The sequence below is a fragment of the Drosophila guanche genome, unplaced genomic scaffold, assembly GCF_900245975.1.
Source record: "Drosophila guanche unplaced genomic scaffold, DGUA_6, whole genome shotgun sequence".
NCBI classification, from domain to species: domain Eukaryota; kingdom Metazoa; phylum Arthropoda; class Insecta; order Diptera; family Drosophilidae; genus Drosophila; species Drosophila guanche.
In genome coordinates, this window is record NW_022995743.1 from 5,529,990 (window position 1) to 5,551,372 (window position 21,383).

Consider the following 21,383-nt stretch of genomic DNA (forward strand, 5'->3'; position numbering starts at 1 on the left):
TGTACCACAACAACAACAACGACTCCACCACCTTGTACACCAACGCCTCAGCCACCATGTACCACAACAACAACAACGACTCCACCACCTTGTACACCAACGCCTGAGCCACCATGTACCACAACAACAACGACTCCACCACCTTGTACACCAACGCCTGAGCCACCATGTACCACAACAACAACAACGACTCCACCACCTTGTACTCCAACACCTCCGCCACCGTGTACACCAACACCTGAGCCACCATGTACCACAACAACAACGACTCCACCACCTTGTACTCCAACACCTCCGCCACCACCACCTCCACCACCGTGTACACCAACGCCTGAGCCACCATGTACCACAACAACAACAACGACTCCACCACCTTGTACCCCAAAACCTCCGCCACCGTGCACACCAACACCAGAGCCACCATGCACCACAACAACAACGCCTCCACCGTGTACACGAACAACTCCACCACCGTGTACGCCAACACCTCCGCCCTGTACCACAACTACAACGACTCCACCACCTTGTACAAGAACACCTCCGCCACCACCGTGTACAACAACACCACCGTGTACTACAACAACAACAACATGTTCCACAACAACAACAACACCCTGTGAAACGTCTCCCATAACACCTGCCAGCCTGATCGAGAAGCTCATTCCCAAGCCTCTGTTGGATCTCTTCTCCGGCTCCAGCGTCACCACAACTGGAGACGCCGAGTGCAGCGGAAGAGCTGACGGCAGCTATCTGCAGGACGAGAAGCACTGCCGCCGCTACTACGAGTGCCGCAGCGGACACCGAGTGCTGCACAAGTGCAGAGCCGGACAGTGGTTCGACCTGGAGGAAGGAAAGTGCCGCCGTCGCAGCCTGGTGCTGAATTGTCCCGCCAAGCGCAACTGAAGACGAAAGGATCAGCGGATATGATACTTGCAACATGTATATCAACGTGTATCCTAACCAACAGTAATCCACTCAATAAATAGCAATCTAATCAAACATTTGACCAGCATTTGTATTACAAATGTATTACAGTTTGAAGTCATTGACTCCAAGATTTGATGACCCTTAACTTAAAATCTGTAATTAAAACTTGCGGCAAATGTAGGAGCTGATTACAGTCAAAGTGTATATATTTCATATGTTTACGTACAACTATTAATATAATTCAGAGTTGTGTAGGCACAACATTGTCCCTCCTGATAAGGCACAGTGGTAATCGCGGCATCCGCTTGGCCTTCGGGCTTGTGAATTGTCAATGAATCGCCAGGGGTCCTGAGGTTCGTTCTCTGTTGTTCTGAGGCTGGTGGACCTCTCCTTATCGGACCTTATCAGGAACAAAGCAAAATGCGTTTCAAACGCGCTCAAAATCAAGTTGAGCGAGTGGCAAGCAATTGATATCAATTATAGCCTTTATGTCATGTGCTTCCAGCGACCCTGTTACGGAACCCAATTCAGCAGGGCCTGTCACCTCACCCCACCCCAATTATTGTTTATGCATTGGCGGGCACGAGCGTGAGAGGCAAAAAAAAAAGATCATAAATAAATATCTATTTGAATGGTCGCTGCTGCCTGCGGTGCTCTCGTTTCTCAATGTCAGCTGGCAGCTGGCAAAGGGCATCGCCGGGAACGAAATTCATGTAGAATTAACATTGAAATGAAAGCCAACCCACTCATGCCAAGGCCAAGAGGGATCACCAATGCATCAATCGAACATTGATCACAAAGCGTGTTCGTGATTGTGTGGATTCTTAATCATGATCAAGAGCATTGGACGACAAATGTTGCATTCGTTGCTGTTCTCTGATGCCAATTGCATATCAGAAAAGGCACGTGCACACCGCATGTGGTCTGGTTGGGGTATCGTATTGCACGGGGGCACCTCCAAAACAGATAACTGGTTACGATTATCTCACTTGGTTTAATTTCCCTAGGTACATACATACGTGTAAATTGACGTATTCTCTATTGAATTTAAGTGGGAGACTCCCGCCAGAAAAGGCGTTCTCCCAAGGGTAACCTGTACGCCTAAACTTTAATTCACTCAACTTATAACAAAACATTTCTCTTTTGCATTGCAGGTAAACTTTTTAATATGCCAAATATCAGCCCTCTTCCTGGCCTCGCTCTTCCGCTCGCTGCTGCATCCGTCCAAGGTGTCCAGCAAGCTGCGCCACACATTCGCGCTGTCGATGGGGCTGGCCTTTGGCTATTTTTGCTTTGGCCAGCAGGCCATACACATTGCCGGTCTACCGGCAATCTGTTACATAGTCATACGCACCCAAGATCCGCGCATTGTGCAGAGGTAACGAATAGGCATAGAATCGCTGATTGATTTGAACTCTCGCTAATTTACTGAGATTGCAGAGCGGTCTTGCTGGTGGCCATGAGCTATTTGCTGTGCGTGCACCTGATGCGACAACTCTACGACTATGGATCCTATGCTCTGGACATTACCGGGCCACTAATGATCATCACACAAAAGGTTACCAGCCTGGCCTTCAGCATACACGACGGTTTCGTGCGGGAGGAGGAGGTGAGTAAATCAACTTTGCCAGAAATTTTAAACAACTTAAACCAATTTTGTCTCCTCCTAATAGGACCTGACAAAGGCACAGCAGTATCACGCCATTCGCAAAATGCCATCGGCATTGGAGTACTTCTCGTATGTGTGGCATTTCCAAAGCATCCTGGCCGGTCCACTGGTATTTTACAAGGACTACATTGAGTTCGTAGAGGGCTACAATCTGCTGAAGCGTCCAGCCAGCAACGTAAGTGCATTATCTGGTCAGGTCACAGCGTCTGCAGCAGTCGCCACTAATGGAAGCTGCAGTGATTTCATTAGTTGCCATAAATTGGCTTTCCTACCCACTGCCTACTGCCCCTTCCATCTGTGTGGGGAATCCTGCTCATCCTTTTGCCTGGCAGAGTCATTAGTGATTCATTTCCTTTGTCCATTGCAGGGCTCACTGGACAATGGCAAAACGGAGCTGGTCCTGGAGCCATCGCCAACGAAAACCGTGATACGCAAAGTGATTGGCAGTCTCGTGTGCGCCTTCATATTCATGAAGTTCGTGAAACTATATCCAGTGAAGAATATGAAGGACGACGACTTCTTGGAGAACACCAGCATGGCCTATAAATACTGGTATGCCATGATGGCAACCACCTGCATACGCTTCAAGTATTATCACGCATGGCTGCTGGCCGATGCGATATGCAATAACGCTGGCCTCGGCTTTGCCGGCTACGACAAGGACGGCAATGCCAAATGGGATCTAATATCCAACATCAATGTCTTGTCGTTTGAGGTAGGCAAATCTTTACTGTTTTCGATCTTTATCCTGTATATAATCTTTATCCCCATTGTCAGTTTTCGACGAACATGCGCGATGCCATCAACAATTGGAATTGCGGCACAAATCGCTGGCTTCGCACCCTCGTCTATGAGCGTGTGCCAAAGCGGTATGGCACACTGCTCACCTTTGCATTGAGTGCCGTATGGCATGGCTTCTATCCGGGCTACTATCTGACCTTTGCCACCGGAGCCGTGACGGTTACCGCCGCCCGTATGGGACGCAGACTCTTCCGTCATCGCTTCCAGAGCACACAGCTCACACGAATGTTCTACGACATTCTCACCTGTCTAATCACACGCATTGTGATGGGCTATGCCACATTCCCATTCGTTCTGCTTGAATTTATGGTGAGTATTCTCGACTCTAGCAGATACGGAGATGATCCTTAAACCAAATGTTCTCTTTCGATTTGTATTTACAGGGCAGCATCAAATTGTACCTGAGATTTTATTTGTGCCTTCACTTTATTTCAATAGTGACCATATTTATTTTACCCCAATTTATACGCGGCGAAAGGAGCGCACGCTCGTCCAAGAGTGGCGAATATCTGGCGACCAGCGCCAGAGTCAGGGACTCCTCACCGACCCGGGTGCCCCTGGCGGCCACTGCGGCACTGGCAGGCAGCAATGATCTCAACGAGGATGAGGACGAGGATAAGCAGGCTAAATGTAAAGACAACACACCACAGCAGCTTTTCATAGAGCAACAGCAACAACAGCAGAAAGAGCAACAGCACAATGTAATACTCCAACCACGCCCACAGCCCTTGAATCATCCACAGCAGCAACAGAAGCAGCCGCAGCAGCAGCCGCAACCGAAGAGTCCAAAGCCGCCACCGACCAACGCCCGCGACGCCATTAGCGTGCCACACGACCAGTGCGAAATGGATCAGTTGTCCACCAAATTGAAGGAGAAGTTCGAGGCGGAGACCAAAAACATTGAAGAATTTATTGATAAGACTGTAACCGACACCGTCAGCGGCATTGTAGAGTTCAAGAACGATCTAATGCGTGACATCGAGTTTCCCAAATTGAAATTGCCGAGTGGCAGTACCATCACAGCGCCACTGGATGCGGCTGTAGCTTCTGTGGGACTCCGCAAGCGCAACACATCCTCTGTTCATGAGAACGGACAACGCGCCGAAGCACCTGGTGGAGGTAGCGCCGATCATGCAGCTGAGGAGAACAGCGCCGCCTTCCTCAAGAAGGAGATTGAAGTGATCAATGCGGTGGTACAGCAGGCCAACGTGCTCCCAGCGGTGCTCAGTAATGGTCATGCAAAATAGTATCAGCGAGCGCGAGCAATTCTAGAGAAAGAGATCAACAACACCAATAACAATGATGACAAGGACGAGGACGTACGAGATGAGTGCCACGGCAGGGAATGCGAATGAAGTAGGACCATGGATAGACCTGATTGATTTTTTTCAAACACTTCGCACACAACACACACACACAAAATACACTGAAATGTAAACACAGAAACAGATAAGCCACGAACAGATTACATTTTTATGGTTTCTGTGGTTTTCATTCTAGATCTTTGATTGAATTAAAATTAATAAGAATTGTTTGAAGTAAAGTAACTTTTTTAATAAATAAGTAAACGCTATATACATGCATGCGAATCTGGCAAGAAACAAAAGAAATCCTACTGCATATGTTGAGAATATTTATGTATCTAAGTGTGTGACAAAAGTCTAATTGTTGTTAAAACTATCTGCATGTTACGGAGCGGCCTACAGTGCGTTTCAAAGCGTGCACACAGTTGTACACATATCGCATATACCCCAAAATCGTCTTTGTAATTAAATCTCTTTGAGAGCCTAGCTTCAATTTCATAGGATATTCGACAACTGACTGAATTTGACTAGAAGCGTTTAGCTATACACTATCAGGCTCTATCAAACTGTCTGATGCTGCTTTTGGGACGCACTGTGCAACTCGGTCGTTTAAATAAGAAATCTTCCATATAGAAATTTCTGTACTGTGCAGAAATCGGAAATATCTACTACTAAAGCATATATGTTTGCGTGTTTTCCATATAGTCTATGTACCAGCCACTAAAACAATTTTCTAAAATCATTATTACTGTAGTGAAAATCCCGCCCGAAGAACCAATGAAATCCTCTTACAGCTGCAACATACACACAAGAGAAAGTCAACCAAAACTTAACTTTAGACTGAAGATATATTGACAAAAAAACAAAAAGTACTAAGCCAAGGCGACAAAACCAGAACAAACACAAATTGTACGTAGTTAATGTTAGTAATTAAGACAAAATGTCGTTTTTTTACACTCAATTTGATTAATTTTTTACAAGTGTGCGAATTTGTGTGTGTTGAAGGGGGTATCTTTCGCTATATCTATCTATCTAAATACTCGTATAGCTCTCCTTTCATGCCACCTGGTCCTCTTTAGAGTTAGGCCCATTTCCTCCACTTGTCTATGACTTCCTACTCTGTAGCTTTTAAGGACACAACACACCCCTATATAACCTATTATCTTGTTTTACCCATTACATATTTTTGTTAATTCAAATCCTCACACATAAACGAGTAAATATATATATATTTTTATATTTATTATAAAACAAATGAAAAGAAAGCGAAACAGCAACAGAAAAACCAACTTTCAATAGAATAAATTGCAGTGCACAATTCTTTCGTTTGGCACCAAATTTGTTAATGCCAAGCGAAAGCCCTGAAATGCACAGACTTTCAGAGCCCAAAACACTATACACGGAGTAAAACAAATGCAGTCCATAAGCAAATATACAATGCTAATTTGACAAAAAATTGAAAACAAATATTCAATAAATAAATTATATATGTGTACGTTTTTCTGTTCTTATATTTATTGAATATAAATGAATATGAAGTTGATTAGGCTTGACAGATAAACTTTTTAGAATTTAAGACTGCCACTAATCTTGTAGAAACTGTCAGCTCCACTCGAATTTAGAGCGCACAAGTGAACGGCGCTGCATTGGGCAGTTCCAAAGTCAAAGTCCCCAAATTGTTTCAGTAGCTCGCGGACATCGAAGCTGTTCGGAGTCTTGGCTGCACTGTTGGCCTTCTTGCTATAGCGATTGTTTAGCACGGTCATGTGCAGCTTGATGGAATCGCGTTTGTTGTTATCCGTGGCGGCAAATCCAGTGGTTTGGAAATGGGCGAGGCATCGGTCGGCGAACTTCTGCAGCTCAGGAGCCTCAACACAGCCGTACAAAATGCGCGAGGAGCTTGGATCATCGTTCATGATCTCCAGACCCTTGACTTTAATCTCGAATGGAGTTGTGAGATCAGACAGGATAGAGCGACAGAACTCGAGCTCCTCCAGCGCCTTCTTGCGCTCGTTTTCATCCAGCAGCACATACACGCCCAATGTAATGTGGATACAGATCTCGGAAATGAAGAGTTCCTCGCCGATACCCGGAAACTGGGCCTCCAAAATACTTTTCTGCAAAGGGAATACACAATAAGTGGCTGATCTGGTGTGCCAGCGTCCTGGTTACCTTAAGCTCCAGAAAGCCATTCTGCACTTCGCCAAAGTTCAATGGAACAGCCAGAAAATGGGTTGGACGCATCTTCCTGCGCAGGGAGCCAACGAAGCTGCGTATCTGGCGCAAGGCGGCACACACCTGGCTGCGATCCCTGGCCACGATCGTCACATTTGACGACTCCTCGTGCTGCCGTGGAATGTACATTTCCGATTGTGTTTCTTTCTCGATGCGACGTTTGGTTTGACCCTTGAGGCCAATCAGTCCGCCATAGAATGATCTGCAAGAGGAGTGGCTCGAATGGATATTGCACATGTGCGCGGGCCTGTTACACTCACTTTGACACATGGAATGAAAGTTTATAGCCGTCAGCACCATTCTCTACAATCTGGGCGACGGCTGGGTCTTCCTCGTCGTCTTCTTCGCCGTAAAGATCTATGAACGAGAATTGTACTGCAGTCAAATACTCTACTATTGCCACATACCGGGCTCCTCATAGCCCTTGTTTGCTGGGCGGCCTTGTTTGTTGCCGCCATTCCACTTGTCGCCGCCAAAATCTTCGTGTACAACGTTCACACGATAGCGGCGGTTCGGGCTCATGCGTTTGATAGGATAATCGAGTACTTCGCGGCTCATCTTGTTGGAAAAATGTACCAATGGCAAAACGTCCCCTAAATTGCAGGGGAAACCAGAATACGAGAGATGAAAAGCAACAAGCGGCAGGGCTGCAACACCATCGAAGATAAAATATATAGTATCGATGGTTTGGGAACTGTGTCGATGTTTTTTTAGACGCGATTGTGGGGGAAAGTATGAAAACCACAAAATTCCTGGCAAGTAAAAATTTGAAAAATTTTTTAAACCAGTTAATCACTTAAACATTTACAATTGACAATATAAACCACCAAGCGATGCGTTTGATCAATATAAAAGACCGAAAGTGTATTCTGCGCATTAGCGCATTCTGGTATCTGGTAACACTGGTGTAACTTTGCACGTGCACGGTTTGTTTTTAACAATTTTACTGCTGTTTAAAGAAACCTAAACTAAAGTCATGCCAGCCGCCCCAACAGTCGTGAGCAATGGCAAGCCCACGGAACCCCATAAGTCGTGGAAGAAAGTAAACGAAGAGCGTAAGGCCCTGAAACGACAGAGGAAACAGGAGAAGCTCCTCAAACAGATGAACCAGACCAAGGAGTCTGAAGCCAAGGCAGATGCTGCCGCAAGTGCAGCACAAACAATGAAGAACAGGCCCAATCCATCCACTCTGAGCATAGCAGTGCCGGGCTCCATTCTAGAGAACGCCCAGTCCGCAGAGCTGAGGGCCTATGTTGCCGGCCAGATTGCTCGGGCCGCTTGCATATTTCGCGTCAACGAGGTGATAGTCTTTGACGATGTAGGCTTGGCGACAGCACGCGAGACCAAGCGCAGCTACGAGCAGGACTCGGAGGGCAATGCGACTGGCACGGTGCGCAGCAGCTCGCTGCAATTGGCCCGCATCCTGCAGTACCTAGAGTGTCCTCAGTACTTGCGAAAATACTTCTTTCCTCTGCACAAGGACCTGAAGTACTCTGGCCTGTTGAATCCTCTGGACACCCCACATCACCTGAGGCAGCAAAGCAAGTTTCGCTACCGCGAGGGTGTCATTAGCGACAAGAAGGCCAAAGACGGACAGAGCTACGCCAACGTGGGGCTCCTTAACGACGTCCTCGTCGACAAGGCCCTTGAGCCAGGAGTGCGTGTAACTGTCAAAATGGATCCAGCAAGCGGTATGTTTCAGTTGCAGTTATCACTAGGTAAAAGACACTAAAATGTTGGTCTCCCTCCCCTTACAGACACAAGCAGAAAGCAGCGTGGAACTCTGGTCAGTCCGGATGAGCCGCGGCGGGAGACAGGCGTCTACTGGGGCTACCAGGTGCGCATCGCCCATTCCTTGTCGGACATATTCACCAAGTCGCCATACGAGAGCAGCTACGATGTAACGCTTGGTACCTCTGATCGCGGCACCAACGTCCACGAGGTACCCAACCGTTCTGTTCAATACAAACACTTGCTCATCGTCTTTGGCGGTCTCCAAGGTCTCGAAGAGGCGCTGGCCAACGACGATAAGTTGACTGTGGATGATCCCGAAATGCTGTTCGACCATTATGTGAATGTACTGCCCCGTCAAGGCTCACGCACCATACGCACTGAGGAGGCGCTACTGATTGCACTGGCGGCCCTGCAGGAAAAGCTGCAACCGGAACTTGCCGATGTGGAGACCGATCTGAGTGACTTGCTGCCGCGCAGCGAGGACACAGGCACTTTTATGGGACGCGATGTATTGATTAGCAAGAAGCAGAAGAAACGCAAGCTCGTAGAGGAAGCGCCAGAGGAAACTGAGGTGACTGAGGAACCTGCGCCAAAGGAAGCGACTCCATCTCCAAGGAAAATTGTTCCTATCCCAAAGCCAGTTGTTCCCGCGCCAGCAAGGCTGTCAGCGAATCCGTTTGGCGATCCGTCAGCGACAAAAACCGCCATGGAGGATGACTTTGAAGTGGTTCCCACAACAGTTGGCAACAGGAAAACAAACGCCAGCGACAGTGACGATGAATTAAGTCGTTTTGATTGAGTTTAATTTTGGAAATTTTATATTTTGTAAATATATTGAACCGTATTGCTATTACTCTCCGAAACATATGCACACGTACTCGAATCGACTTCAAAGCTTAAAGTTTCATTTGATTTGTATTGTTTTTTTTCCACTAAATTGTTAACCATATTATGTTCTCTAGATATACATTTATATATATGTATGTGTTTCATGTACTCGTGCCTCGTGTGTATTTATATACTGTTCAGGATATTGCAGTGCTTTGTTTTTGTGTTGCATAACTAGAGCTGTATGCCGACAGACATCTCTACATACTTTTTGATCGAAAGGTTATATGTTCTAGTAACTGTCTACTTAAACACTAATTGAATACAGCTAAAAATTTCCATCGCGAATGTCCAAGCAAGTGCTAGTGCTTATTCCCACCCTACCAACATTAACATTGTTACATTCATCCATACATATCGGCATCATAATCATCATCATCTCATACCCAACATCCTCATCATCATGCACACTTTGATAACTTAAAGATTATGACCTAGTTAATCCTCTGTCCATTACTGCTCGTATTTACACAACAAAAGGAAATCCGTAAAACAAAATCACTAAATATAATACGTGGCCACATTGTCGCTTGTCATGATTGGCTATGGAATCGAGTGCAGGAAACGCGACTCCGGCAGGAAGTCCTCGTCCATCTCGATGCGTGTGTCGCTGTGGTAGCCCAACAGGGTCTCGGAGTCGTCCTCAAGGTGTCGTATGGGATAGCTAATGCCATCGCCAAAGCTAAGAGATGTTGGCATTATATTTGAGCAGGCTTTCGGTACAATTTATTCATTTAATTTTGTAAGGGTGATGAATATGTATGTGTTGGGTCGGGGATATATTCGAGCATGATTAGTAGTAGTGTGTGTGTGTGTGTGTGTGCGTTGTATTTGATTGATTGATGGATTGACTTGGTGCCGTGCAACAGAAGCAAAGCCATCATAGAGAGAGAAATAGGAAGATTTTCTTTTTTGTTTTTTTGGCAAATTAAAAACAATTCTTCGTTGATCTTTAAAATATATTTTCCATACCTCTCAAGTTTGTTTCATCCCTCTTACAGAAATGCAATAAAAGCGCATATATAAAGGTAAAAAATTATGGCATAATAAACTAAAACATCGTATCAAAAGTATAAAAAAAGAATCTACCCAAATCAACTTGCGATAAGTGAGTTACCAACTAGAACTACATTAATTAAAAGCAATAAGAAATGCCTTAATCGAAGATATGTATATAAAAATTCTCTTTATGGGTTGTGCATGTTTCGATTCAGTTGCTGAAATCTCATTGGTTAAGTCACGGAGATGGGCTGGCTATCTACATGGGTGACATGAATGGGGAATACTAACTCTAATCGGGATCAACCCAGAGATGGGCACGATTAGGTGAATGTTGAGGTTGGGTGCCCTATCTAGGAACTACCTTAACATTTGCCCTACTTTCAGGTCTCGCGCTCATCCCTACACTAACACTTTATATTGCCATCCATTACATTTCCATTAAAAACATCGACAAGTGGAGCTCTCACACATAGTAAATATATGTACATATTGCTTAGAAGTTTACTTAGATGTCTATTTGTTTATGGGGCGTTTACTTGTTTTCTTGTGTGTGGCGGCATGGTCCCCCAGTATGGAGTCTACCCACATACATATGTAAAGAGAGAGGTAACTTAGTGGTAATTTACATACATTTCAATAAAAAACAAACTGCAACGATGACGGTCCACAAGTGCAACAGTTCTGGCAGTTTACACAGATATACAACAAACATACATGGGGATACGTATCTAAAAGGGCTTTACGTAGCGACAGTTACAGGATCTAGTTCAGGCATCCTTGGGTGCGGCAACACCAGCAGCAGCTCCACTATGATCGCCCACCATATCGATGATGACCGCAGAGCCTTTGGCATCCTCTGGCAGGGTGCCAAGATTGACAACGACCATCGGACTAGACGGGACTTGTGCCGTGCTGCAGTTTGATGATTGGCCGTTTGCCAATGGCAGTTCCAGTGCGGGTTGCAGATTTAGCGAGTTTGGACGGGCCTGGTGGCGCGCCTGTTGCGGCTGCGACTGCGGCTGCGCCAGGTTCTGGCTTCTTACTTGATGTGGATGTTGGTGTTGAGGTGGTGGTTGATCATGGTTATTGGTTGTGGTGTCGAGGGGAATAGCGTCAATCAACTTATCTGTTGGATTGCCATCTAACCTGCTGGTTGTCGTGTCGCCCATGGCAGCATATCGCTGGACGGTGGGCGCCTCGCCGCTTTGATCGGTGGATGTTGGATAGCTGAAGCCATCACCGCGACTGATTCGAACAAGTCGTTTTCCATAAATTGTGGATAAGCAAAAGGTTTTGGTAATTTGTTAAACGAAAGTTGCAAACAGAAATGTGTTTTTGTTTTGATTTTAGCGTTTGTTTTTTACAGTTTAGCTCTTGTACTTGTTGTTGTTGTTGTAATTGTTTGCTGATGTTGTTTTATTATATTGTTATAAATCTGCACAGATGTGTGTGTGTGTGTGTGTTGAGAAGAATTCATTTGATTTTTTGTGAGGCATGTGGCTGATTTTATTTTAGTAAGCTTTTGTGAGCGCTCAGCATTTGGTAATTGTATGCATGACAACTGCTTGAAATTCCACCAACCAAACGGGGTTTTACAATTAGATAGACAGAGACAACTAGTGTGTTAGAGCACTGCTTGCAAAGCCTAATCCCGCAAGCAGTAAATGGAATTTCAATCAGGCGTTAAGAGCAATAGGCGCGAAAATTTTAAATTAGTTACTTATTCAGAAGAGAACTCGCATCTAAATTGTATTATTTTTTAGTAATGGACTAAACTCTATTTATAGCACTGACCACTGGCCACTGGACATCTCGTTATTTACACAAACACAAACCAGAGAGCAACGGGGCGGGGAATAAACGAAATGATAATTTTGGATGTTGCTTACAACTAAATTACAAAAAGAGATTGGACAACATTCGATTGTTGCTTTCTATTCTCAATATTTATAGATATAAAAGAGACATACAACGTTTTATTTAGTCTACATTTTGTGTAAATTTCTTGTTAGACAAGTTTTTTGTTTTGTTTGTTGCCGGTTGGTTGCTTTTGAACATTGAACATGGAACACACGTTTTAGATTCACAATTGTGGGATAGGGGCGTGGGTATCAAATGGTGGGTAAACTACTTGGGACTTGGATGTGGGGCATGCCTTTAATTTGCCAAATCAGATAAATCAAATAAAACAAAAGCGCACAAAAACAACAACTAATAAAGAGCGAGAGAGAGAGAGAGTAGAAGCTTTGCTTTTTCGGGTGCAGCACAGTATTTGTATTAGTAATATTAAAAATGCAAATGAGAGTGTGAGAATGCCAGAGACTGGTCTTAGATGTGCTTAGTAAATAAACCGGCGATGCCCACATACCTGGTAAAGATGGGCAAAGGCCAGTACTGCCAGTCGTCCCCAAACACCTCACAAAAGTTGGCATAGCGGCCCAAATTGAAGCCGTTCTTGTCTGGACCGCCGACTCGGAATACTGGTGCTCGAAAAGATTCTGTGTAGATGAATGGATTCTCAATTATATAGTATTTTAACGCGTGATGTAATACTCACCCAAGGTGGTGCGATTAACCAGAACCAGGTAGATGTGATAGCCAAACAGGCTCACCAAGCTAATGGCAAACATGATGGATATGAAGAACAGGAACAAGATGTGGAAACGGCCCACGCCACTGCCGTTCAGCTGGCCCTGTTCCGAGTAACCATTATTTTCGTACTTGTTTTATCAGTAAGTACAAGGTAGGTACAATATGTACAGACAATACAGTAAAACGGAAAAATACATTCATTAACTACGGGCTCTTCATGCAGGATGCATGGCAAGCATGCATGCAGGGATAATACGACAAAGAGTCTAAAAGATCGAAACTTACGGCACCTACCTTCCAGAACTGAACGAAATCGTGCAGTGTAGTGAATGCAACATACAGGCAATAGACGAGAGCGTAGCCCAGAAACAATACAAAGAACTTGTAATTGTAGAAGTTGACGCAATTGTTCACCCAAGGGCAGTGATGATCCATCTTCAGCACGCAGCTGTTGCACACACTGCAGTGATGCGCCCTGTCCGGCTTGATGATCTTACACTTTTCACAAAACCGGACAGAGCCGTTCATTGTGCTACAAAATACAGATGGATATCGTTTGTTAGTTTGCAAAGATAGTTCGAAGACTTCCACTCCTCACCGATTGGTAACTGGCAAGCTGCGGGCAAAGCTATTCAAAATGCGCTTCTGTGTCTCTGGGTTATCCGCACGGAATAGGCGAGTCACTTCCTCGTCTGGTATCCGCCACTAGAAACAATAAGAAACATTAATTTCGGTACGACACTCTCGCAAGGGGTAAACCCAGCCTGGAGTGCCCACCCCCATGCACTATCGCAAACAGTTTTCGGTAGGTTGCCGCCGATAAGAGCGTGTGAATCACACAAACACCACCAACACTCACTTGATCTGGCACTCGGCCAACCGATGTCATTATGGTTCTCCAGTAGGACCACATAAACAGTATCAAAGCTATGTGGTAGAAGAAAAGCATGAAAATCATCCCCACGAGGTTCTCGGCATTGCCTGCAAGGGAAACCAATCCAATTAATGAATCAATGGCAATAATCATATTGAGCCTACTACTCACGTATGCAGAGCTCCACGACGTAGGCATAGTAGGACCAGGCAATGACGGCGGTTATGAATACAACCGGAATCCACTTGAACACAGCCATGCAAAATCCGCAAGGTGTCTTTCTCCGCCGGAGATCGTCGTTGCCCATTCTATTGATGCAACCAAATACTTTGGCTGCCAATTCCTCGGTGGCCCTGTTGTCTTCGTGCGTGGGGACAACTTGTGGGGCTGCTTCTTTTGCGGCGCTGCGGTTACACGGTGGTTGGGTTGGGGGCGGAGCGATTGGAAGCGCACTCTTTCTTATCTCCGCTGCGTGTTGCTATTAACTTTTTTTTTTTAGTGATTCACTGGGAAGCAATGGACAAACACAAACACTCATAGATATCGGACGAAGGGATGTACGAATATCTGCTGAAGAACCACACTATTGCTTTCTTCCCCAGATGGACGGGCAAGTGAAAGTGTTGGGCTTAGCTTAACGCCATGGCATTTTGTTATTATTTAAAAAAAAACTTCGTCGCCTGCTTGTGTGCAAAATTTTGTGTGGCGAACAGTGTGACCGTGGATTTATCGATCAAATATACCCGTCTGAGATATACCTTTTCATTTTCAAAATATACCGTAAATATTCCGAATGCAAAAGCGGGAAATTAGGGATGTGGCATGAATCATATTTATATTAAAATATCGTGAAATATATTGCATTTTGCTTGATATCATATTTTTCGGTGGCTGTAACTGACAGTGATGACATCTCACTTGACTTTGCGATATGCGTACCCCAGGCAGCTGATGTAAATGTAATTGAGAGTGGAAGAAACAAGATCTTATTCTTGATCATTTGTGCTCTCTCGCATTCGCATCAGAAAGCGAGATTTGGACAATTGATTTCAAATTTGAAGCGAATTTCCTACATATTCGCGTCGTCAGACTATATTAACCTCAAACATGGGCTGCTGTTTGACAATACGATCAAAGCTCAGACGCGACAGGTCCAGAGTGCTGAACCTGCCCTCCAAAATTTGTTCAGAAATGGCTCGTCCAACCGCCGGCGTCTGTTGAATGCCATGGCCACTGAACCCAGCCGCTATGAGGAGGTTGCTGTAGTGTGGATGCCTGCCTATGATGCCATTGGCATCGAACGTATTGTGTTCGTAGTAGCCGGCCCAGCTGCTCTGCACTTTGACGGCCTCAAAGCAAGGCACACGGTTTGCTAGGGTGGGCCAGATATCGGTGTCAAAGTAGCCATGATCCACATCTAAGGTCTCACAGTTGGGCTCCTCCTCGTCACAGGGACTGCGTCCGCAGAGGAAGTTACCGCCCAGGCCATCGCGTCGGAAGTACGTGCCATCGGGATCTATGGTCAGTGGCGTGGCCAAGCCCGGGCAATTCTCGCCCTGCGTGCTGAACACATAGACATATCGCTTTCGTGGCTCCACCGGTAGAGGTACTCGCAGCAGTGCCTCCTTCGCGTGGCTGCTGCCAATATTTGCTAGGCTAGCCAGCTGACCGGAGTGAGCTCCTGCCGCCAGTACGCAGGTGTCGAACTTCACGGTGCGTTGAATGCCATCGCCAGCATCCACCACTGCTCCAGACAAAGCCCCAGCGCCATCCCACTCGAAGCCAATCACTTCTCCGTTGGCAAACTGAGCGCCAAAGGAACGCGCCTGCTTCTTGAAACCCATCAGCAGGGCCCAGGGATCAAACCATCCCTCCTTCTCAATGCCATAGCAGCCTAGTTCAATTTGGTCCGTGGAGAGCCAGGGAAATTGCTTGCGCAGGGCCTCCGGGCCGAGTAATTTGTTGCGGGCACCCAATTCGTTCTGCAGCTTCGAGTTCTGTGTGAGGATTTCGGCTCCCTTGGAGGTGGCCATGACCAGGTAGCCGTGAGGCTGGAAGCAAAGATCCACATCGCCCAAATGCATTTGGCTATTTACTATGAAGTCGTGGCCATAGAGTCCCATTTGTATGTTTTCCGCCAGTGAGAACTGCTGCCGCACTCCGCCCACCGACAGCACAGTCGATGCCTTCNTATGGTCAGTGGCGTGGCCAAGCCCGGGCAATTCTCGCCCTGCGTGCTGAACACATAGACATATCGCTTTCGTGGCTCCACCGGTAGAGGTACTCGCAGCAGTGCCTCCTTCGCGTGGCTGCTGCCAATATTTGCTAGGCTAGCCAGCTGACCGGAGTGAGCTCCTGCCGCCAGTACGCAGGTGTCGAACTTCACGGTGCGTTGAATGCCATCGCCAGCATCCACCACTGCTCCAGACAAAGCCCCAGCGCCATCCCACTCGAAGCCAATCACTTCTCCGTTGGCAAACTGAGCGCCAAAGGAACGCGCCTGCTTCTTGAAACCCATCAGCAGGGCCCAGGGATCAAACCATCCCTCCTTCTCAATGCCATAGCAGCCTAGTTCAATTTGGTCCGTGGAGAGCCAGGGAAATTGCTTGCGCAGGGCCTCCGGGCCGAGTAATTTGTTGCGGGCACCCAATTCGTTCTGCAGCTTCGAGTTCTGTGTGAGGATTTCGGCTCCCTTGGAGGTGGCCATGACCAGGTAGCCGTGAGGCTGGAAGCAAAGATCCACATCGCCCAAATGCATTTGGCTATTTACTATGAAGTCGTGGCCATAGAGTCCCATTTGTATGTTTTCCGCCAGTGAGAACTGCTGCCGCACTCCGCCCACCGACAGCACAGTCGATGCCTTCGTGTACTGCAGAAGGGAATGGTTGACAGTCAGCAGTCAAGATCAGTGACTCTCTACTCACAGCATGATCGCGCTCCACCACCAGCACATTGAGCTTCTTTCCCTGCTGCCGTGTCTTGGAAGTGAGCCAGAATGCCGAAGAGGCTCCCATGCCGCCGCCGCCAACGATCAGGACATCACAGCTGTTGGGCAGAGCATCGCCTAGAGCCTTGCTGCTCTGACAGCGTAACTGTAACTGCTGCAGGGCACCCGATCGCAGAACTCGTCCTATTGGCAGCATTTTTCGTACTAACCGATGGTGGCGCCCAGCTCTGTGTGTGTCCGCATCTCAATTAGCGCTGATAAGCGGCATTGAATCCACCCAGATTAGATTTGTGGGCAGCTTTTTGTAAGTGATTTGTGTGTGTGTGTGCCGAGTAAATAGGAAAGAGCAGAGACAAGTACAATCTTTTTACAACAATAAACAAGATTTGCTTATCTTACGAGCTCCTTCGAATCTTCCTTTGTTGGCACTTGCGGCTGGGTGATCGTTGCTAGGTAAAGGAATGGTAATAAATGTCAATATAAATTATATGCATTGATTTGAGCAAGGGACAGGGACCAGCTCGTGCGCTCTCGGGCAGCTTGTTAAGGTTCATGAGTATGTGTAGAATGGGTATCTGGCGATAAATGATACAAAATTTGAATTTCTAACAGATATTTTGTAAACAAACACAAAACAGTGTACCCGTAGAGCGTGCACCTTGCCCACTTTGGTCATACTGGGCACCAACTTCCCAGTGCCTGCCGACAGAAAATTTAGCGCATCCCGTGCTTAAACAATCGAACAAAAGGAAGTTATGAAAGCAAGCTACACTTGTTTAGAATTGATTCATCAATGGGATTAAACTATAGTTTTAGTGCTGAGAGTCGCAACTAGCTGCCAATATTAGATGGAATATCAAAATCAAGGAATACGATTTAGGATTCTGTATATTTTCGGTATATGTCGAAAATGATACGGTATATTCCGATATATTTTTTAGGACCGTGCGGTATATGTTATCCGCATGTCCGCGGTCACACTAATCCCAACCAGACTCTGCCATGCCGCCCCAAAGTTCCAAATAGAAAACCCCCAATAATACTTTGCGCGGACCGTTGTGGCGTCGTCGATTCTACGGTCATCGGATTATGCGTTCTGCGTGCGTTTAAAAATTAAAAAGTAATTACTGAAAACCTCAACCAAATACCCAATTGTGTCGAAAAATTAACTGTAGCCTCGCCCACGCTCCGTTACCCCCCGTTGCCGCTGCCCCTCTCTGGTTGTGCAAGTGAATGTATGTAAAAATGTGAGAGCAGGCAAAAAAAGTTACACTACGTGCGCGTAATAAAAAACGAGGCCGATATGCACGAGGAGGAGTGAATGGGTGGTGGGCGGTGGTTGGTGCTGTAGGTGGAGGTGGCAGTGGCAGTCGTCGGCAGACTCCACCCACCCCCAACTAAGAAACATATAATATACATACATACAAAAATCTACCTATCATTTTGGCCTGCTCCCCCGTTGCTGTTGCTGTTGTTGCTTGGTGTTGGTGGCATGGTTTTTTTTCGGTTGGGGAGGCGAGGAGGAGGCCCGCCCGTTGGGCTTCCCTGGCTCAGTTTCGGTGTGAGGGGAACAATCAATAAACACGCTTAGCCAGGCCCCAGCCCGCAAGCCTGTTGTCCGATGACGAGCTAAAGTGTGAATGGTCGTCTGAAGAGAGGGGGTGGGATCTGGGGGAGACTTGGCCCCGTGCGCACATGATTCAAATGCCGGTTTTGAGCGCAAGCCGACGGCAATACATATTTCGGATTGGCGTGCACTGCATTGCTCCAGCTATACTTTATCTATACGATCTCTGATTGGAATTGGGGCCTCTAATCAGATTTGGTACACACATACGCACACCCTCACTCAGCAGTACAGTGTGTGAATGTAAATTAATTAATTAGCTGTTTGCGTAATTGAATGAATTGAAACTGAAACTGAAAGATTAACGGTAGTGAGTGTGTGTGTATGGTGTGTTGTGTGCGATGAGTGGGTGTGCGGTTAGGAATTCCCAGAGAGCGAAGTAGAATATTCTCAGTGCGTACAAACCAAATAACGGTAATGCCTCACCTCAGATTTGTGAAATTTGTGTGCATATTAGGAGTGTTTGTGAGTGTGTGTGTGTGTTGGATTATTATAAACTGCCGCTATCGATGGCTATCGGTATTGAATTGCAACTTCGAAATTGGGTCAGGGGCGGCAACTATTGGAATTGGCAATTGCCGCCGCAATTGATACCGAAACTCGAAAACAAAGTCTTTGTTGGCCTGTGTAGGAGTTGTCGGGCCAAAATCACACACACACGCACTCACAGATGGCAAGTGCAAATAAACAGCACACACCTATGCACATACACACGTACCACGCCATACATAAAATAGCTATAACAAAACGAATTGCACAGAGAGGGAAATACATTTGTACATCTGCGTGTGTATACTCGAAATGTTTACTTAAGCGAAAAATTATTTCGCACTCAACTGGTCAAATAATTAATTAAACAATTATATGGCAGAACAAGTTAAAAAACAGAGCACTCATTTCAAATAAACAAATGAGAGAGAACAATATTGTATGGGGTAAAATGTATGTAACTGCACATAAATCATTCTTTAGCATTCCATGGGCACCACTCTACTCAACTTAATTACAGCACTCTCAAAGGGAGCACTTAAATTTACAGAGTTTCGTCTCTTTACGTTTTTTTCTCCCCAGCATCGTTGTACGTATGAATGTGTGTACGTGTATGTAACCGCAAAAGCCACCAAACAACAAAAACAATACAAGCACGATAACACACAGACCGGTAGATGGGAAAAAAATCGTTAAAATCCCAGCAAATACGACATTTTCAATCAAATCTAATAACGAATTTCAGTTGTTGTTGCTTTTTGTTGAAACATCAAAGTCAATTTCTCGAAACTCGAATCAGTGATCCCCGGCCAGAATTACCGCAGCAATAGCATTTCCACACCCACAGCAACCCATCCAGAAGCAACAACAACTGCAACAGCAACAAAAACAAGAACGGCAACCGCAACGAGAGAGTAACAAATTAAATTTGGTTTTAGCCATACACAAAAAAATCAGCTACAAGCGCAAAGAGAGGAAGCCCAGAGACAAGAGACACAAGAGTGGAGCAGCCGAGTAGCAGAGGAGAGTAGAAGAGCAGAGAGCAACAACAACAGGAGCATCCATCAGCAAGTGGCAGTCCCAAACGAAGCCGTTTCAAGCAGCCCATCAAAATCCGTTACCGTTCCGTAGGGGAAACCAGCAACAAAGTCAGGTGAGTGCCGCCCCGTCGCATGGTACTCGAGTGGTGGGACTCCGTGGGAAGGTTGGTGAGGGGTGTGGGTACGAGGGGTTCTGTTCTGTCTTGCTGTTTGCTGTGTGTTACCGTTTTCCACTTTGTTTGTCTCCCTCTCCCATAACCTCTCTATCTATCTCTCTCCACTGTGCGCGATTAAATATTTTACGCGCTTATCAATTGCTCAAGGGTTAGCATTGGTTGATAAACAAATATAAATGAAAAAGCAAGCACAAATTTAATAAAGCAGCGCTCACTGTAGAGACTGTGTGGACTGCTTATGTATAGTGCTTCAGGTGCAAGATGGCAAGGTGTAGTTAGAAGTGGGGGAAAGCAGCTCTGTGGGGAACAAGGAAATACAATTCCAAAAGCAAATTGAAAGAAGAGAGGGGATTTTAACAATAGCGTTTCTATGAAGAAAGCAAATGACAGATGGATTGACTGTCACTTTACCTTGTATAACAGTTAAATACTTTCATACTTTTTTATACAATTTTAAGCTGTGTATAACAGAGTTCCAGCTATATTTTCTATTTCAATTTTGTTCAATTTCCAACACGGTCTCTTCAAGACCTCGGCTATTCCTTGCACTTTCACTGTAATTAATTCCATTTTTTATATATTTAGCATTTTCACGAACAGAAAAACTTGTACAACAGACGGACAATTGTCCAACGGCAGTCATGCCAGGGATGGCAATCCATCAACAGAAATACATACAATTTCTAAGCCAAATTCAATTCAAAGTCAGTGCGTGAGTGCAGGGGTGGGGGTAGGGGAAATGGGTAACTTCTGGGGAGGTCTAACTTCAATGCGTATCCGATTCAATGGCCCGGGGCGAGGCTTGTCATTCCATTCCTATTGCTCGCTCTCGCTCTCGACCTCTCCGCCTCGCATGGTCCCGATCCAACAGCACTCCACATTGCGACCGGGAGTGCCAGCCTGCTCCCATTCCATTGTTACATAGGACAGCAGATTCCTGTCATGTCCTCACGTTTCCTGGACCTGTTAAGCTTATGGCCCGGCTTACTTTTGCTACTGCTTCTGGCCTTCTCCATTTTCCAGCGATGTTGGACGGCTGTAAGGTTAAATTCTTCGTTTATTGATTGATTTTCCTTTC

The 21,383-nt window shown here is 45.9% G+C and overlaps 7 protein-coding genes across 25 annotated transcripts in view; 4 read left to right on the forward strand and 3 right to left on the reverse strand.

Annotated features, from left to right (window-relative positions):
- Window positions 1–1,002, forward strand: part of LOC117586360 (extensin-like) — a 2,270-nt gene extending 1,268 nt beyond the window's left edge. For 4 of the 5 annotated variants that reach the window (XM_034276383.1, XM_034276400.1, XM_034276392.1 and 1 more), the window contains one exon: window positions 1–1,002. In XM_034276383.1, the coding sequence (XP_034132274.1) occupies window positions 1–903 (903 nt within the window). In that variant the 3' untranslated portion in view covers window positions 904–1,002. The other variant, XM_034276416.1, reaches the window with a different exon arrangement.
- The window catches only part of LOC117586228 (lysophospholipid acyltransferase 1), an 11,594-nt gene extending 6,007 nt beyond the window's left edge, over window positions 1–5,587 (forward strand). Inside the window, exons 2-7 of the mRNA XM_034276167.1 lie at window positions 2,082–2,305; window positions 2,368–2,536; window positions 2,601–2,771; window positions 2,964–3,311; window positions 3,374–3,706; window positions 3,781–5,587. Of these exons, the coding sequence (XP_034132058.1) occupies window positions 2,082–2,305; window positions 2,368–2,536; window positions 2,601–2,771; window positions 2,964–3,311; window positions 3,374–3,706; window positions 3,781–4,644 (2,109 nt within the window). The 3' untranslated portion in view covers window positions 4,645–5,587. The remainder of the gene's footprint in view (window positions 1–2,081; window positions 2,306–2,367; window positions 2,537–2,600; window positions 2,772–2,963; window positions 3,312–3,373; window positions 3,707–3,780) is intronic.
- LOC117586310 (palmitoyltransferase ZDHHC15B) overlaps window positions 1–14,738 on the reverse strand; it is a 21,893-nt gene extending 7,155 nt beyond the window's left edge. Inside the window, exons 1-8 of one of the 11 annotated variants that reach the window (XM_034276345.1) lie at window positions 14,198–14,333; window positions 14,012–14,133; window positions 13,751–13,857; window positions 13,438–13,684; window positions 13,118–13,280; window positions 12,929–13,058; window positions 11,707–11,805; window positions 11,559–11,602 (exon numbers count right to left, since the gene is read on the reverse strand). In XM_034276345.1, coding sequence (XP_034132236.1) covers window positions 11,559–11,602; window positions 11,707–11,805; window positions 12,929–13,058; window positions 13,118–13,280; window positions 13,438–13,684; window positions 13,751–13,857; window positions 14,012–14,133; window positions 14,198–14,333 — 1,048 coding nt within the window. Of the gene's footprint in view, window positions 1–9,794; window positions 10,241–10,735; window positions 11,806–12,928; window positions 13,059–13,117; window positions 13,281–13,437; window positions 13,685–13,750; window positions 13,858–14,011; window positions 14,134–14,197 lie in introns of those variants that run through there. The other 10 variants (XM_034276335.1, XM_034276328.1, XM_034276320.1 and 7 more) reach the window with 10 other exon arrangements.
- Window positions 6,195–7,589, reverse strand: LOC117586432 (activating signal cointegrator 1 complex subunit 1). The gene is made up of 4 exons (XM_034276472.1): window positions 7,344–7,589; window positions 7,197–7,293; window positions 6,874–7,138; window positions 6,195–6,818 (listed from the first exon to the last, which is right to left on the reverse strand). Exons 1-4 carry the CDS (start codon window positions 7,492–7,494, stop codon window positions 6,267–6,269), a joined length of 1,065 nt encoding a protein of 354 aa, XP_034132363.1. The 5' UTR covers window positions 7,495–7,589; the 3' UTR covers window positions 6,195–6,266.
- On the forward strand, window positions 7,814–9,537 carry LOC117586307 (putative methyltransferase C9orf114). Its single transcript, XM_034276269.1, has 2 exons — window positions 7,814–8,627; window positions 8,694–9,537. The coding sequence occupies exons 1-2, from the start codon at window positions 7,913–7,915 to the stop codon at window positions 9,467–9,469; spliced, it is 1,491 nt and encodes a 496-aa protein (XP_034132160.1). The 5' UTR covers window positions 7,814–7,912; the 3' UTR covers window positions 9,470–9,537.
- Window positions 14,739–14,989: 251 nt separating the features above from the next.
- Window positions 14,990–17,184, reverse strand: LOC117588275 (FAD-dependent oxidoreductase domain-containing protein 1-like). Of its 2 annotated transcripts, none has more exons than XM_034279453.1 (3): window positions 16,951–17,184; window positions 16,887–16,895; window positions 14,990–16,212 (listed from the first exon to the last, which is right to left on the reverse strand). In XM_034279453.1, exons 1-3 carry the CDS (start codon window positions 17,167–17,169, stop codon window positions 15,112–15,114), a joined length of 1,329 nt encoding a protein of 442 aa, XP_034135344.1. In that variant the 5' UTR covers window positions 17,170–17,184; the 3' UTR covers window positions 14,990–15,111. The 2 variants fall into 2 exon arrangements, with proteins under 2 accessions (XP_034135344.1, XP_034135336.1); XM_034279445.1 differs by having other exon boundaries at window positions 14,990–15,582; window positions 16,257–16,895.
- A 773-nt stretch (window positions 17,185–17,957) lies between these two features.
- Window positions 17,958–21,383, forward strand: part of LOC117578656 (cAMP-dependent protein kinase type II regulatory subunit) — a 29,282-nt gene continuing 25,856 nt past the window's right edge. For 2 of the 4 annotated variants that reach the window (XM_034264276.1, XM_034264277.1), the window contains exon 1: window positions 19,818–20,242. The gene's annotated coding sequence lies outside the window, so the exon portion shown is untranslated. Of the gene's footprint in view, window positions 18,094–19,814; window positions 20,243–21,383 lie in introns of those variants that run through there. The other 2 variants (XM_034264275.1, XM_034264274.1) reach the window with 2 other exon arrangements.